This window comes from Apodemus sylvaticus, chromosome 7, assembly GCF_947179515.1.
Source record: "Apodemus sylvaticus chromosome 7, mApoSyl1.1, whole genome shotgun sequence".
NCBI classification, from domain to species: domain Eukaryota; kingdom Metazoa; phylum Chordata; class Mammalia; order Rodentia; family Muridae; genus Apodemus; species Apodemus sylvaticus.
In genome coordinates this window covers 129176773-129193811 of record NC_067478.1, presented here as the reverse complement: position 1 = coordinate 129193811, position 17039 = coordinate 129176773, and the positions used below count along the sequence as shown (strand labels likewise).

The window sequence follows — 17039 nt, the reverse complement described above, 5'->3', positions numbered from 1 at the left end:
CACATAAAACCAGATACACTGCAACTAATAGAAAAGAAACTGGGGAAGACTCTTGAAGACTAACTTTCTTGTTATTATGCAGTCCACTTCCTAGGACCAGGGTGGAGCCTTCACAATGAATGTGTCTTCTCACCTTAATTAACCTGATAGAGTTACTTTCCCACATGCTTGCCTAGGGATCTCTGACTCTAGTAAGTCTAAATCTCATCAAGTTAACAATAGTGTATCATCAGAATTGCTAAATATGTGTGGTTCGGAATTTTGTTTTTTCCACTCCAAACAATTCTTTAACACCTTCTGAGAGACCTACAGTTCAATTTAATTCTGGCGTAGTCACTTGGGCTTTGCATCCACTTCCACAGGACAAGAGTTCAGTCCCATGAGTCTCCCCTTTTTTGAATGTCAGATCCATGTCTCAGGCCTCCCATCTTCTGCTCTACCAACTGTAATCTGAGAGGGCCACAACCCCTCCTAACCTTTACAGAATTGTTATCACAGCTTACAAAAATCACAGAAGCCCTTGACTCAATTGTTTAGCAGTTTAGTAGGAAGAACATATCTCAAGAAATTAGCCACAGAAAAAATAAAGTACATGGAAAGAGCACCATTTCCAAATGACCTTGATGTGTTCACCAACACAGAAGTTAAGGATACTGGGAAGAGTTCATTATGTGACTGATTGCTTGACATGGGTAGTAAGGAAAAGTGGTCTCCAGACCCTCTCGTCTTCAGTACACTTGGAATTGAAATTCTAAACTTCTAGTCATTCTTAGAGCTTTCTGGGGGCTGCCTCCATCTGAAAATTCTCTGGGATATCATTGAAAGTTCAACATTGTCATAAACTGTGTTGAATAACAAACGAGATTCTTCTTCTATCACTTGAAAACTCCAGAGATATTAGAATAGAGCCAAAGACCAGGACCAGATATCTGTTTTCTTATTACAGAAAGGAAGCCACTGATGAACTGGTATTTTCGTCCTAGACAATATTCAAATATATATTAGGCTGGGACATTTCTGGACTTTCATCAATTCAAGTTGTTTCTTGAATTTTTCAGGATGAAGTAGAATGATAAGAAGATAAAGGAGATAAATCAGAGCCCAGCCCCATGGTTCTCCCCAGCCTTGGATACATACTCCATAGGGACTCAATGTAAAATTACACTGATATTTTTAAAAATAAAAGTGACCTAGTATTATTAAAATTTTTCAAATAGATCCATGTTTGTACACTAAATATGATTTTATATTTATATATAAATATATAATGTAAACATATATTATATATGTAAATATAAACATAAAGTATTATAAATATATTATATAATATAAACATATTATATATAAAATAAAATGCAATTGATTTCTCAACTTTTGCCCCAAACCTTGCTGCTGTGAACACTGTGAACCTTATTGCTTGAATAATGAATCTTTCTCAGTGTTTCTTACCTTCCAACCATATAAACATCAGATAATTAATTTACACAGTACTCAGGATGTATCTACCTAATAAAATTATATAAAATTTTATTTTACCTATAGAGAAACTGAGGCAAAGGACATAAGGGCCTCATAAATCATTGCCAAGGATATTTAGTCAGCATCTTATTATTTCTATCTGTTCTTTATATTGCCCTTCCCAATTCAGTGAAAATTCTGCAGTAAGCAAAGGCAACAAATTCAAGTTGGTTTTTCTGAACATTCAGATTTTATGATCTTTATACCACTTTCTACTAGTCATCCTAATTGAAAAAAATAAACACATATGAGACTTATGCGCCTTTTTTCACTGGAGTTATGACACTTGCTTATGGTTTTAACACCTGAAGTCACTTGAGGAAAGGTGGAGATAAGGAGTAAGACTCTTCATCAACTGAAGGGCAGATTGTGTAATGGATCTTATAGAAAGTCCCAAGCCCTGAGGAGTACTAGAATAGAGTAAATGCTCTATAAAGAATGTAAGTGTGTCACTGAAGGCACATTAAGCTGGGATAGGTGAAAGAACCATAAGGATCAAATGGGTACACCGAATAATAAGTGATCTGTGCTGTTGCTTAGGGTCCTGGGGTTCTGTGTTTCTGTGATCACTTATAAGAGTGATCTTATGTTAATGTAGAACTCATTCACTCCCTGTTGTAACCAACCAGCAGTTACTGATTAACACACATAGTCCCTTACATTCTATGTCTTTCTTTCTGAAAGAAAAATGTCATATGTAATCATGTGTTCGTTCTGAAAGACAATTTTTAAAGAAAAGAGACTCCTTGGTCTATGAGGATGTCAATCATGTAATTCTCAAAGAAGTCTTGGTGAGCAAATTGGTTAAAAATTAAGTGTTTTGCAAGCTCCTACAGCGACTACTGGGACATGCATCTCAATGTACCTTTAAAATATGATACCAGATGACAGATATTTATTTTTCCCAGAAAACATTCTAAGTGTCATGTTCTGAAAGTTCTTTTTAATTATATAGAACATTGTAATTGTCATAATGGAGGAAGTCAGTGTTAACTTAGGAAAGATTGTAGGATTTCAAATTTTACAAGCACTGCCTAAACCAGTTTTTAGGCTTTGCACATTTCTGTAGGTTTTTGTCTTCAGTTAGTTGTAAAGTTGTTAAGATATCATGTGAAAGTCTCAATTTCTTAGCAGCTAAAATAGTTTTAGTTGTCACTAAACCATTAATGAAGTCTCACACTTTCTAGGTATGACTTTGTGGAAGTTGAAGATGTCTCTGAAAGTAGTACTGTTGTCAGAGGAAGATGGTGTGGCCACAAGGAGATACCTCCAAGGATAACTTCAAGAACAAACCAGATTAAAATCACATTTAAGTCTGATGACTACTTTGTGGCAAAACCTGGATTCAAGATTTATTATTCATTTGTGGTGAGTAGCTAGCCTGCCCTGATCCAAACACGCACTGGTTTCATAGAGAATAAGGATCATTTTCTGTGATTAAATACAGTACTATAAGGGTAATGTATTCCTTATTGCATGTCCATTTCTTCCCTCTGGACAGAATCTTAAAGAATATCTGTGTTTGTAAGGAAAACAATTTGGATCTAGTATGTCAAACTTGAGGGCATGACTTTTGAAGGGAAATTAGAAGATAGAAATAGGTGTCTATAGTGTAGTAATTTCAGCCAAAGCAAGGTAAATATATATAGCCAAGTGGGTGGTGTGTGTGTGTGTGTGTGTGTATGTATGTGTGTGTGTATGTAAAATTTTTTAAGAATTAAAACAGAGAACAAAATATTTCTCCCTTTCGTTTGAAAAGTTGTTCACAAATTTTATCATAGAATTAAAATCCTGCTGATTTTTGCTTTAGTAATGCCCAAGAGTTGAGAAGGGACCGTGTTGCCGACAAAGAGTCTGAGGATTAAAAGCATCTTAAAGTACTACTTTGGCCTCAATAATCTGAATCCTGTTTGATACACTAATGCTTATTTATAACTGGTGTTCTAGTTCTACCTAAACCTCTTAACAGCCATTTTTAACATCAGATGGTTCTGAGTGTTTGGAAATATCCAAACTCATAGTGGACTGGAATCTAAATTGCAGTTAATCCTGGCTGGTGGGCCACTTATGCTCATGTGTCTTCATTTCGCATCCATTCAACTAGCATAAAGGATGAATGTCTGTCGAGTAGAACATCGTCTGTAACAGGCATCCATTTGTGGGGTCTTTTGTCTTTTCTGTTTGAATTGAACATAGAAAAGAAAAATGTCTTGCTGTCTTTATCATCCAATGTTTTCTTGCATTGTTCTGAGCTATTAAACATTAAGGGAAATCTACATTAAAACTGTCAATGAAAAACTAGCATAAGCTGACACTGGTTCAAGTTTTAATTTGGAAACAATCCATTTATCATGCTTAACATTATTAGAGACTTAGGTGGTACTGTGAAGCATTGAAATTAAGAGTGAGTGCTTAGTTTCTCCATTTCTGTCCCTTTAATGTACGTACTCAGTGATACATTTGTTAGCAATTGTTTGCAGGCAATGCAAACTTGGCAAATTCACCTGGTGATGGGCAGATGGGCTAACCGAAAGATCTTCTTTCTCTTAAAATATCAAGGACTGCTACTCTAGGGCATGTACGCTCTGTGATCCCATGTCCATGATTAAGAATTGGCCACAAGTCAGAGACAGCTTATTTCTATTTCTTTCTTTCTTTACTTACTTATTTATTGTGTGCATGTATGTGCATACCTGTGCAGGTGTACTTGCCCATGTAGGCCCAAGTAGGAGATATATATTAGTTTCTCAACCTTACTTTTTAAATTTTTACTTATTCTTTTATAATTTCATACATGAATATGAGGTAATTAAGTCATATACATCCCTAGTTTCCTCTTTAACTGCTTTTGGATAACCCCCAAAGTACCCTCTCTCGCTCCCACTTTTTCTCTCTTTCTTTCTCTCTTCCTCTACACTTTCACCCTCCCTCCTACACCTCACTGAGCTGCATTACTACTGCACATATTCATAACTGCTGTACATATGTTCAAGGGTGTGGGGCATTATCCACTGCACAACCTCTTCTGGGCTACACCACTGAAAAGGGCTATCTCCCCCATCAACTGTTAACAGCATCTCAGCTAGGGGTTGCACCTTATGAGTTCCTTCACTTGCCAAGCTTTCCACACATAGCCAAATGCTTTCATTTCTCATCCAGTCATCTAGATAAAGGATGAGTGTCAAATAGAACATAGTCTCTAAATGTCATCCATGAGGGGAGATGACTTTTCTCCTCAGCAGCCTGCAAAACACCTTTGGCACTGTGAAAGCTAGCAAGCAATGGAGGAAGCGTCTAGGTCAGTGCCAGTTTGATTTCTCCATGTTTGTAACCAATGTGTGTGATGTCTTCAGCAACAAGGCCTTACTGCCTAGTTCTAGTAGGTAACCAAGAACATAGCCTGTGTTGCTTGGGTGGACCTGAAATGGGGGATAGAGATGCCCTCCCCCCAAAATCCAAAAACTTGACACACTGTATTTCACAGTTGGAAGTGGACTTTTTTTTTCTTCGATTGAAACCAGTTACCTGTTTGGGATATACTGACTGTGAGCAGGTCTCTAAGATTCTCCTGTCTCTATCTCTTCCCAGAATTGTAGTTACAGGTACTAACCAGCATAGCTGGCTTGTATGTGGATGCCAGGGTTCTGAACTCAGGCTTTCATATTTGCACAGCAAGCAGTTTATCCATAGACCATGTCCCCAGACCATAAGATATCTCATTTCTCATACCACTGTTGCTAAGGTAAAACAATTATGTAACACAAATATGATCTTGCCAAATAATGAGTGCAATATTGTGAGTTATTAGGGTTTAGAATGCAGACTCTGTTCTTTCTCTAGCCAATGTTACATGGGATATTAGCTGTCTGGGTTGCTGGAAGCATCACAGGAAATGAACCCTGAAAGAAAAGAAGGAAACTGTTTAGCCCCAACCTAGTAAGTGCTTATTAAATCTTCTAGAGACTCTAACACTAAGAGATTGATTTTTGCATATTTAAATACAGTACAATTTTGGCAAAAAAAAGTTTCCTGATGTAATAAAATCCCAGTGCACATGAAGACATAATTACATCAAAACTGAACTCAAGGTACATATTACCACAAAGATGGATTCTATAGCATAAGCACCTAGGATCTGATGTGGTCTCTGACTGAGATAGTGTAAGCATCAGCAGGCTATAAATTACATGTGGCAGCTCCACTAAGTCAGTTTTGACTGAGAAACAAAGCCAAATATAAAGGCCTAGGAAGAGCAATGATGGGCGTTTGCCTGAGGCCTGGCTCTGTGAATAGCAAAGGTCAGCAGGTCATTACCAACATTTACTCCCAGCCTGCTAGGTGGAAAGCAGGCGTTCATTTCCTCCTCTGAAGAGACAACTCTGTTTGATTAACGTGTGATCTATGGACACAAAGACCTCTGTGCTCTCAACAGACAGCCTTCATGGTCTGATGTCAATGGTGGCACATTGGCCCTTTCGTTTATCTCTATTTCTACAGAAAACTGTACCAAAAGAAATGGAAATATACATAGGGCTGTTGTGGTTTTTCCTGTTGATCTCTCAGTCTGATTCACTGATGTGTATATGCCTTTTGGAACAAGTTTCTTCTACTAAATATGGACAATTAGGACGAAAGAATTTGGAGACTGTCAAAGGCAAAATGAAGTCATTGTCTAGGAATCTAGAATCTAGAAACTTTAGACAGGTGGCTTTTTAACCGAATTCTTCTGTCTGTTGTTTTTTTCATTAAGTATAGAAAGTCTCATGTGTCTTGAACATGGTGTTTGGCAAAAACATTTTATTTTTATATGTACTTTACTTGGAGAGAGTTTGTAAAGCACAGTTTGAAGCAGTGAGCCTAGATGTAAGTAATAGGAAGACGGCGGGTTTAAGGGACTCAGCTGCTAGCAAGCATACTTACATAGTGGTCTTCAGGATGCTAAGCATGTCTGAGGCTGAATGAAGTCGTTTTGTATCCTCTTATTTAAATAACAGTAGGCACCCTAGAAACTTGAGCCTTAGAAATTGCTTTCAAGAAGGCTGCACTCCTGTGAAGAAGCAAATAGCTGTGAGGAAAAGCAGTGGTGTCCTTCATAGCTCCATCTTTCTGATTTGTGCCTCCTATCTGGTGTCTCTGTCTTCCTTCCTCAGTGACTGTCCACCACAGCATACCTTCACACGCACGTTTTCAGTAGGTTCTCAGTGATCTAAAGACTCAATGTACCAGAATTCAATCTAAATGTCCCATTTTCATATTATTTTTAAGTGTCCAAGTTTTATTTAATCAAATATTTATTATATCAGATTATGAAGGACTAATGGGTGACATTGAAGAAACGTGGGTTGTGTTGGGAATGACTCTTCCACGTAAGCTTTATTTAATGTGCTTAAGATTCAGTCTTCTGCCTTCCCCCCCCCCCAGCACCTGTCATAGCTCCCCTTCAGAGCAGACAGGGGAAGAGAGCTATGCAATGAGGACTGCTTCCTATTGGAGATTTCACTGATGCTGAGATGTGAGATGAACAAGGTTTTTGCTTTATACATATATACCTGTAACACTAGGGTTGTTGTAAGATTTTAGAAGGATTTGGATTGCTTCTCTCAATACTTATATAGTCAGTGCTTAATAATGCTGACAGTTACACTATCTTCCCCATCAGTAACTATATGTATATGTGTATATATATATATATATACATATATATATATATATATGTGTGTGTGTGTGTGTATGTGTGTGTGTATACATATACACATATACACAAACACTGACACTAATACATAATATATATATATATATATATATATATATATATATTGTAATACACACACACACACACACACACATATATATCTAAAATCTCTCCCAGGCAAATGACAATATTTTGAAGAAAAGGGTAGAAAATTTTTATTTCTTTTGTTCCTTCTTTCTTTCTTTTGCTTTCTTTATTTTTTATCAAATATAGTCTAGCAGGAGTCAAATTGAAAAAGGAAACGTCAGTTGAGAAAATGTCTCCATCTGATTTTCTAGTAGGCAAATATCATTGAGTATTTTCCTGACTGATGACTTACTATTGCAAATGTCATCCCTGAATGTCATCCATGATTCTGGTCCTGACTGCCACTGATCTGTAAGATATAACATAAAATAAATTCTTTCCTCTCCAAAAAAAAAAAAAATAGTAGTACAAACATTTACTCCCATATGTACTCTACCTAGTGCCATGTACCATAGAGCTTGTAGAAATGACCCTACTCTGAGAACCTGTGACTCATAAAAGAACTGCCTGGCACTACTTCCTTGCACTGTCTTTCTCCTCATTCCACTGCACTGAGAAGAGATGGATACAGGAGACATAATTAAGCAGAATGTATGGTGCTATCAAGGGCACACCAGATGTAACTCTCTAAACAAATGAGGCCTGCCTACCTCCAATCCAGTCTGTGCTGGAATGAAGAAAATGGGGTGCATGGCTAGGAAAGCCATTCTAAGGTCCTGTAAGCATATCACTGTGCATGATGTTGTTTGTAGACAGACAGGATGATTTATGTCTATGAATGTCAGCGCTGCTATTTGTGGCTTCAGTTTCCTCAACTCCACAATGAAAATGATGCTTTATGACATAAGATTTGATGATTGAATTAGACAGTTTTCATAAGCCATTCTGCATGGAATATACTAATTACTCAGATACCTGTTTTTATAGTTACCATTAATGGTATTATTACCATATCAGGTGGCATGGGAACCTGTCATGATCAGTGTATATAGTTATGAATGTGTATTGCATTGTGTAGAGTGGATATGCAATTGTGGAGTGTGTGCACACATGTAAGTGTATGTGTGCATACTTCTGTACTCTGAACATATTTTACTTTCTTCATCCCAGGAAGAAATATTTTATTGTATGTTATAAATATGAGAACGTTAAATCTTAAGGTGTCACATTTACATGTGCATGTTTAATAGTAAGAAATTGTTTTAATTAAAATGAATGATCTTTGGAAAGTGACTCAACCTTTTTTGTCCTATTAATAAGAGTTAGTGTATTTCATATGTTGAAATGTGTTAAGACCCATTAACACTTTTGAAAACTGTTTTAAAAAGAGAGCAGTCCCTTAAATCTTATCCCTATAGTGAATTAACCTCAAGTGGACTCATTAAGAATCTCATAAGATTAAAGCTCAAAGAATCAAAGATTTGCATACAAGGAATTGCTGAATATAGAGGGGGAAGGACAGGCTTGGAGAAGGGGAAAGCATGGAGAAGGAAGAGTGACACCCTGAGTTAAATGAGATAAACCATTTAGTATAATTAGGGGCTAATATTGTTCATTGATAATCTCAAAATTGTGCAACAAAAGTAAGAATATCAACAGTGAAAATAATTCTAATTGTAAGATGAATTATTTTCATGTAATATTTTATTAATTCTTTGAGAATTTCACACAATGTATTTTAATCATGTCTCATCACTCCACTGAGCTGAATTATTTTAAAAATAGTAAAGGAACATTGTCCTGTTTTCTTTAGAATTTGTGAAAATTGCATCATGATTTGCAGAGCCAGATACCATTTTTACAATACTCTGAACATCTTGTGTTTGGCTGTTTGCACAGATTTGTCAAGGATGAGTAGTCACATCCTCAGCAGAGACTATTCATTCCTGTTTCTCTCACCAAACACATTTTCCTAAAAGTTTGCAGCTTTAGAAACTGTAGTATTGCTTCTTGGCATTGGTAGCTTATTTGAAGGACCAATACAAACACATGAAAGAAAGCAATATGCTGAGGACTAGGGAAGGTCTTAAACAGGCCAGGGAGTCAAAAAATCACTTGAAGCAAATGGTCAACTGAGATCTACAGCTTTGGAGGGCAGTGATTTGAGGCTGTGGGAGCAGAGCAGACACAACCACAGCATATGAAACCAAGGGAAGCAGTGCTGTCCCTTAGGTTGTGGCAATATTTTTAGTGCCTTGGCATCCCAGCTACTGAAGGAAGAGAGGTGGCAGAACGACAGTTAACTCCTCTGTGTCAGGTAAAAGGGAAGTAGAGTAGGCGGATGGTACTGACCTATAACCCAGTTTGCTCAGAAGGGTCCCGGTGTCTGACTAGGCTACAGAGTGAGATCAAAACCAGCTTGAGGAACTTAGCAAGACTCAGCCTCAATAAAAGCCAGAAAGCAAGAAGAGAGAGAGAGAGAGAGAGAGAGAGAGAGAGAGAGAGAGAGATGGACAGAGACAGACAGACAGATAGACAGAGGCAGAGAGACAGAGAGAGACATAGATAGACAGACAAAGAGAAAGAGATGAAGAACAGGCCGAGCTGTAAGTCAGTAATAGAGCACTTGCCTACCATGTTCAAAACCCTGGGTTCCATTCCCTAATACTGAAAAAAGTGAGAGAACAAAGAAGGAACTTTCTCATCCTTATCCATGGCCCATCCTATGTTAGATACATTTGTTCATTTGTTTGTTTATATTTAATAAAAGAGCTAAGTCAGAAAGTCAGGTAAGACCAGACACTAAAAACAATGATCATGATATTGAATAACGTTGACAGAAAGAAAACCAGGGATGTGGCCATAGACAGACACAGGGATAGATGCTAGTCCCAAAGTCCCCAAGCCAACTGGGCTGACCCATAAAGCTAGGCCCTTCTCTAAGTTGGTGACACAGGCCTTCTTATAAGCAGGCCTATTGGCCAAGCATTTAATAAACATGGAAGAAAATTGTCTTCATAAATGTCCTGAACTTTCACTAACTTTAGAGATTACTCTGAATGAGGAGCCTTTTCTTTGGGAGCAAAGAGTGAATCAATTATTTTAATCAGATTGTTTTTCTAATATGTAAATATTTAACAGAACTATAATAGAGTTCATGACCAAGCAGGAGACACAAATCTTCTGGAATCCTGGGGTGAAAGATAATTTACCAAAGACATGACTAGGTAAATAAAGGAAAGGGGTAATGGGGCAAAGTTGGGCTCCTCTGGAAAAAAAGGTTGAGTGTTTGCAAGGAGCCAAGTCAGTAAGAGAAAAGAAATCTGCTAGCCTTGCTTGGCTTTCTTAGTCACGCATTGGTTTCAATGTGCTACAAAGATTATGTCTATTGTGCTCCTATTATGTACAATATACTAAAGTAAACACTATGTATAAAGTAGTCAAATTAGCAAACTTGCTTTTATGGAAAAAAACATTTTGAAGACACAATCCTGGCAACAAGGATGATAATAACAACAACAACAACAATAACAATAATATTGATATATAAGAATAATAATAGAAATACAGTTGATGAAGCTTTGGCTCCTTCAAGGATTTGATATATGAGAGTCTCTGTATAGTGTCTAATGTATATCTAATGCCTGAATATCATAAGGCATATGATGGTTGACAAGGAATTATTCATGACTGAAAACTAATTTGAGAAAATCTAGAATGGATTTTAGACAATGGAGAGCTCTGGCAGCTTGGAGAACTGCTATTATGTGAATTCTCTTATTTTCAAAGAGAACCAGTAAGCACAGCAAATGACAAATGGGACAGTGCACACAGGGCAGGGAGGAGGTTGGCTGTGTGATCACAGATCCAGGACAGAGAGCAGCGTTCCGACATACTAAAATCTGTGGACTTACTTCGTACAAAGATAAATATGCTCAGAACTGTGTATCACATTTCAGAAGGATATGAGGAGCCCCAAGGACAGCGCCACCAAGCAAGCCCTGCTCATTTTGCCTTTGCATTTCAGGCAGCTTCTGGGAATGCTTTCTTGCATGTTGACGAGGCTTTTCGGACACATGATTGTTTGGAATCTTATTCACTGCCATAAGTATTCTTTACAAACCCCATTTGCTGATCACACGAGCAAATGACTTTCCTGTGTGTTGAGTAAACATTTCCAGCTTAGACGATGCTATTTAATGACATTTAGAAAGTCCAGTATCTTGTTTTTCTCCCATTTAATTATATTGGCATACAAGCAATAAACTTGTATCCTGAAAAGCCAAAAAGTTCTCATGTGTTTATAGATGACTGCCTTTTGCTTTTTTTACATATTACCTTTTTCCTATAAGTGTGATTTTTTGGTATATTCATAGTTTGGTACATAAAGACAGGGAGGAAAACAAAGATGATGAGATCTACTCAACATTGCTAGCAAATGGCTTGCATATTTAGGATATGCTTAAGATAGATATATCATTTCAATTCAAAAGTGATGAAATGGCCAGAGAGATAGTTCAAAGGGAAAAGGCATTTGCTGCCAGACTGAAGACCTGAATTCAATTTCTTGTGTACTCATGACTAAAGGCACAAAATTCCCCTCGAACCTTCACATATACTCTGTGGCATGTGTGTGAACACACAAACACACACATAAACACACGTGCACACACACATGCTCATGCACACTTAATAAATGTAATAAAAGAAAAGTTGAAGATGATGAAGCCAGCCATGATGAAGCGTGATGCATGTAATCTCAGCACTGGAGAGGAGACAGCAGAAATCATATGAAGTTAAACCCAGCTCAGACTATACAGTGATTTCCAGGCCATCTAAGGTTACATGGTGAGACTCAGTCTCAAACAAGGGTAATGAAGCAAACCTTCTCCTAATGTTCCACAATTCACAAATGTTTCTGTAGACTTACTTTGAATAAGAAGAAATTCAAAGTCCTGTGTGAGGGAACTGCACATTTTTGTAAGTGTGGACGTTATGATACAATGCTTCCAGAGTCTTTGTAGTTCAAGAGGATGGGAACTCTTTAAGTTTAAAGAGGGGATGGCTAGGTCCACTGCAGTAAAGGACATACCTTAAAGACTAAGGCTGTGACAACACATACTGTGTTGACTAAGGGAAGGAAAAATGGCAAGAAAACTCCATGTATTTGAGAATGATGTGAACACCCAGACCTGCAAATTGAGAATATGTTACACTTACCATTTCTTTATTGAGCTGAGTAGAAGTGATATAAGAAGCCAAAAGCACCCAGAGACAATCTCATCACAAGCTACCATGGCCCAGAACTTGCTAGTAGAGACAGAACTGAGGACTTCTTTGGTACAAAATTCCAAACTGGGTGGTTTTAACTGATTCACAGTCAGACACAAAGATTCTTAGGAAAACTCTGAGGTCAATAATGCACAGGGCTCCATTCACTTGACCACATGCAGGAAAAGCATGAGCTTGGTTATAGATGGTCAGAGACAGGCAGAAAACCAGGCAGGGAAGGAAGACATATATCTCTGTGATGAGTTGGTGAAATCTGGAAGTAGAAGAGATCCAAGGGACAGTCAGTGCTGCAATCAGACCTATCCAAGAAAAGAAAATGGAACAAAGGGTGTGGATAGGGAAAGGAAGAAGACTGTGGTGAAGAAATGAAATATTTAAATAAAGAGATCAAAATATTTGTTATCTCTGTGTCTATGGGCTGTGACAATCCTATGGAAGAAATGGTTCTCTGTGGCTAGAACAATGAGCCATGTATCCCTTCAGTGATTTATGTGTGGTTCTGAAACAGTCATCTTCAGAACTGAATTCTACTTACTCTGGTTTTAAGGTACCCGATCCTCTGGGGGGCATTTTTCCTTCGAACCAGAGCCCCTATCCTCCTTGAGTATAAGCAAAGGGTGGTTGAGGGATGCAATCATCAAAAACTATCATGATCAGGCTGGAGAGATGGCTCAGCAGTAAAGCACACTGATTGTTCTTCCGGAGGTCTTGAGTTCAATTCCCAGCAGCCACATGGTGGCTCACAGCTATCTGTAATGGAATCTGATGCCCTCTTTTGGTTTGTCTGAAGAGAGAGACTATGTACTTACATCCATAAAATAAATAAATCTTCTTTTTACATTATTAAACATACTCTTTACTATAATTTAGTGTTAACAATATCATAAATAATAAAAACAGTCAGCATTATTACATCAACCACTAATCAAGAAGAAAATTAGAGTAGAAATTAGAAAATACTTAGGAATAAATCATTGTAAAAGTATATATTGCAATTTTTTCAAAAATAGCATAATTACTTCATATATGTGATATTCACTATTTGCATAAAGTCAGAGGAATAAAGCATAAGTATCAATCAGTTATGCATTGGAAAATATACATACTAAGTAACTACATCCTTTTTCTTTTTGTAAAATTTTTTATTCAATTTTTTTATTACATTTCAAATGATTTCCCCCTTTCTGCCCCTCCCACTCCCTGAAAGTCACATAAGCCCTCTTCCTTCCCCCTTTTCTCCCATCCACCCCTTCCTACTTCCTGTTCTGGTTTTGCCCTATACTGGTTTTGCTCTATACTGCTACACTGAGTCTTTCCAGAACCAGGCCACTCCTCTGTTCTCGTACATCATTTTATGTCTGGATTATGTTTTTGGTATTCCAATTTTCTAGGCTAATATCCACTTATTAGTGAGTGCATACCATGATTCATCTTTGAGACTGGGTTACCTCACTTAGTATGATGTTCTCCAGCTCCATCCATTTGTCTAAGAATTTCATGAATTCATTGTTTCTAATGGCTGAATAGTACTCCATTGTGTATATATACCACATTTTTTGCATCCATTCTTCTGTTGAGGGATACCTGGGTTCTTTCTGGGTTCTGGCTATTAGACAAATGGGACCTCATAAAATTACAAAGTTTCTGTAAGGCAAAGGACACCATCCAAAGGACAAATCGGCAACCAACAAATTGGGAAAAGATCTTCACCAACCCTACATCAGATAGAGGGCTAATATCCAATATATACAAAGAACTCAAGAAGTTAGACCCCAGAAAGCCAAATAACCCTATTAAAAAACGGGGTACAGAGCTAAACAAAGAATTTTCACCTGAAGAACTTCGGATGACTGAGAAGCATCTTAAAAAATGCTCAACTTCATTAGTCATTAGGGAAATGCAAATCAAAACAACCCTGAGATTTCACCTTACACCAGTCAGAATGGCTAAGATTAAAAACTCAGGAGACAGCAGGTGTTGGTGAGGATGTAGAGAAAGAGTAACAATCCTCCACTGCTGGTGGGATTGCAAATTGGTACAACCACTCTGGAAATCAGTCTGGTGGTTCCTCAGAAAACTGGGCACATCACTTCCGGAGGATCCTGCTATACCACTCCTGGGCATATACCCGAGGATTCCCCAGCATGTAATAAGGATACATGCTCCACTTTGTTCATAGCAGCCCTATTTAAAATAAATAAATCCTAAAAAAATTCACAGTCATTTAGTTTACCATTTAGGAAAACTAAAATAAGCTTTAATACCATGTATTTCCATCTCAATGTGAAGATTCTATTTTTGTCTTATTCTTCAAGTCCCCCTTTCTTTTTCCTAGATACTCTCTTTTAATGCTGTTATGGTGTTTTAACCCTTCCTCTTAAATTGCTAAAAAAGAAAGTTCCTTCCCCTAAACAAGGGTACCTGATTGAACATTCTTTTTATTTTTAAAGGCGATGACCATTGTTGGAAGGAGGCATTTTAAGTATTTTTTTTAAAAAAAATATTTTAATGGTCATTTAGTCAAATGTAATTATAAACACACAGTTCACACACACACACACACACACACACACAGAGAGAGAGAGAGAGAGAGAGAGAGAGAGAGAGAGAGAGAGAGAGAGAGAGACTTTGTGGTGACCTGAGTTTGGATCTATAGCACCCACATAAAGCCAAATGTGGTAGAACAAATCTCAAGGGGATGGCAGCTCTCAAGGCTCAGAAGCCATCCAGCCTGACCCGGATGGTGGCAGGTAACAGAAACGTTCCTGAAACAAGATGGAGGGTGATGGCTGGCAGCTGAGGTTGCCACACATGCTTAGTGGTTTGTTCACTCCTGTATGTCTACCTCTCACATATGTGAATGTGACCTCCCAAATATGGCATATTATATACATGTATGTATGTATGCATGTTGGCACATTTATTTCTAGCTCTTATAACCCATAAAAATCCACGAGAATGTCTTACTATCTCTCCTTCCAAGGTGAGGACTGGCTAGATAGGACATTGCTAGAAGAAGGCTCATGATGTTTAATTAGCTAAACTAATCAACATCTAGCCATTACCTAAGATACATCTATCTGGGTTTGGTGGGCCTAGTGATAAAAAGCAATTCTCAATAATATAAAAGACACACATTTGTAAAGTATAGCCTTCATTTACATGAACCTAAAAAATCTCTAAATCTACAATCCTGAAGCTATATCAAGGGACTTAGGCTGTTTTGCTTTGGGCCTTATAAGATACTGAAGAAGCTGGAGGTGAGAATTGACTTGGGGATCAGGACGGAATGGAGGAGAAGTAGCTGTCAACGAGGCAGATGTTAGAGGAAGTGTAGAATAATGATGCTACTCACAACGGAATCTGAATCTGTCTCAGCAGTCATTCAACCTCAAGGAGCTTTCAGCAGCAGCCTGCTCTTTCATCAGTCTGTGCAATGAGAGTTCAAGCACACAGGACTCAGTGTCCTGCCAAGCTGGCCTTCTTCATGACCAGCAGGGAGAGCCTTGAAATGTTTAGGAGTCTTGAATAAATAAGTTCCTGGCATCACAGAAATCTCTTTGAATAGGGGGCCTTTATGAGATCTCAAGTACTTTGCAGAATTTTAGTAAACTCCATGAACACTTATTTGAGTGAATGTGTGTGTGTGTGTGTGTGTGTGTGTGTGTGTGTGTGTGTGTGTGTGTGTGTAGAGGGGTGTATTTATTGGCTTTTATAGAACAAATTTTGATTGCATTCTTTCCCCTGTCCCAGGGTCAAAGACTCTGAGACTTGAGTGTTATCCACCTGGCTAAGGACTTGTCATTTCAATAACCCAAACCACTATTTCTCCATCTGTAAGCCAAGAGCCACTTGAATCATAAGATGTTCAGACTGTCTATAAATCATAAGCATAGCCACAACCTTTATGCCAACAATGAAGCTGTTTTTATACTTTAGGAGGGTAAGAGTCAAACTGAATAGCTGTTCTAACAAACTTCCCTAAGAGAGAAGGTTGAGACCAGCAGAAACCTGCTCCTAACAGTTATGGGAAGCTAGAAGCTTGAAATCTGGGTATGAGCATGGTTCTGATCATAATCCTGATGATCTTCTGGGCTGAGTTCTATATATTTATTCTCACATGATGGAAACATGAGAGGGCAAGACAGCCCTCTGGGATGATTTCTGAAGATCACAACTGCACTTGGCAAGAGCTGCATGCTTATGACTTAATAATGTCATGTAATGATGTTACACCTTTGATCTGAATACACTTCACTGAGAATTAAAATTCCATGTATGAATTTTGAGAATGTACGAAGGCCCCTCAAAGAAGCTTATAACCAAATAAACACTAAGGATACTTTCAAGTAAGATTGTACGTAAAGAGCAATTATGTGGTGTGAATCCCATTCCCAATTAGAAACATACATCTTTTAGATACTGAAAGAAGATCAAAAGGCCCAAAGCTCTGATTCTTTTCAGCCCTGTCATATCTATGCTTCCTCCTTGAGTCACCTTTTAAATGGTA

At 37.8% G+C, this 17039-nt stretch overlaps 1 protein-coding gene across 2 annotated transcripts in view; it reads left to right on the top strand.

The window, feature by feature from the left end:
* Nucleotides 1–17039, top strand: part of Pdgfd (platelet derived growth factor D) — a 251213-nt gene that overhangs the window by 158419 nt on the left and 75755 nt on the right. For both annotated transcript variants that reach the window (XM_052189171.1, XM_052189170.1), the window contains exon 3: nt 2706–2886. In XM_052189171.1, the coding sequence (XP_052045131.1) occupies nt 2706–2886 (181 nt within the window). The remainder of the gene's footprint in view (nt 1–2705; nt 2887–17039) is intronic.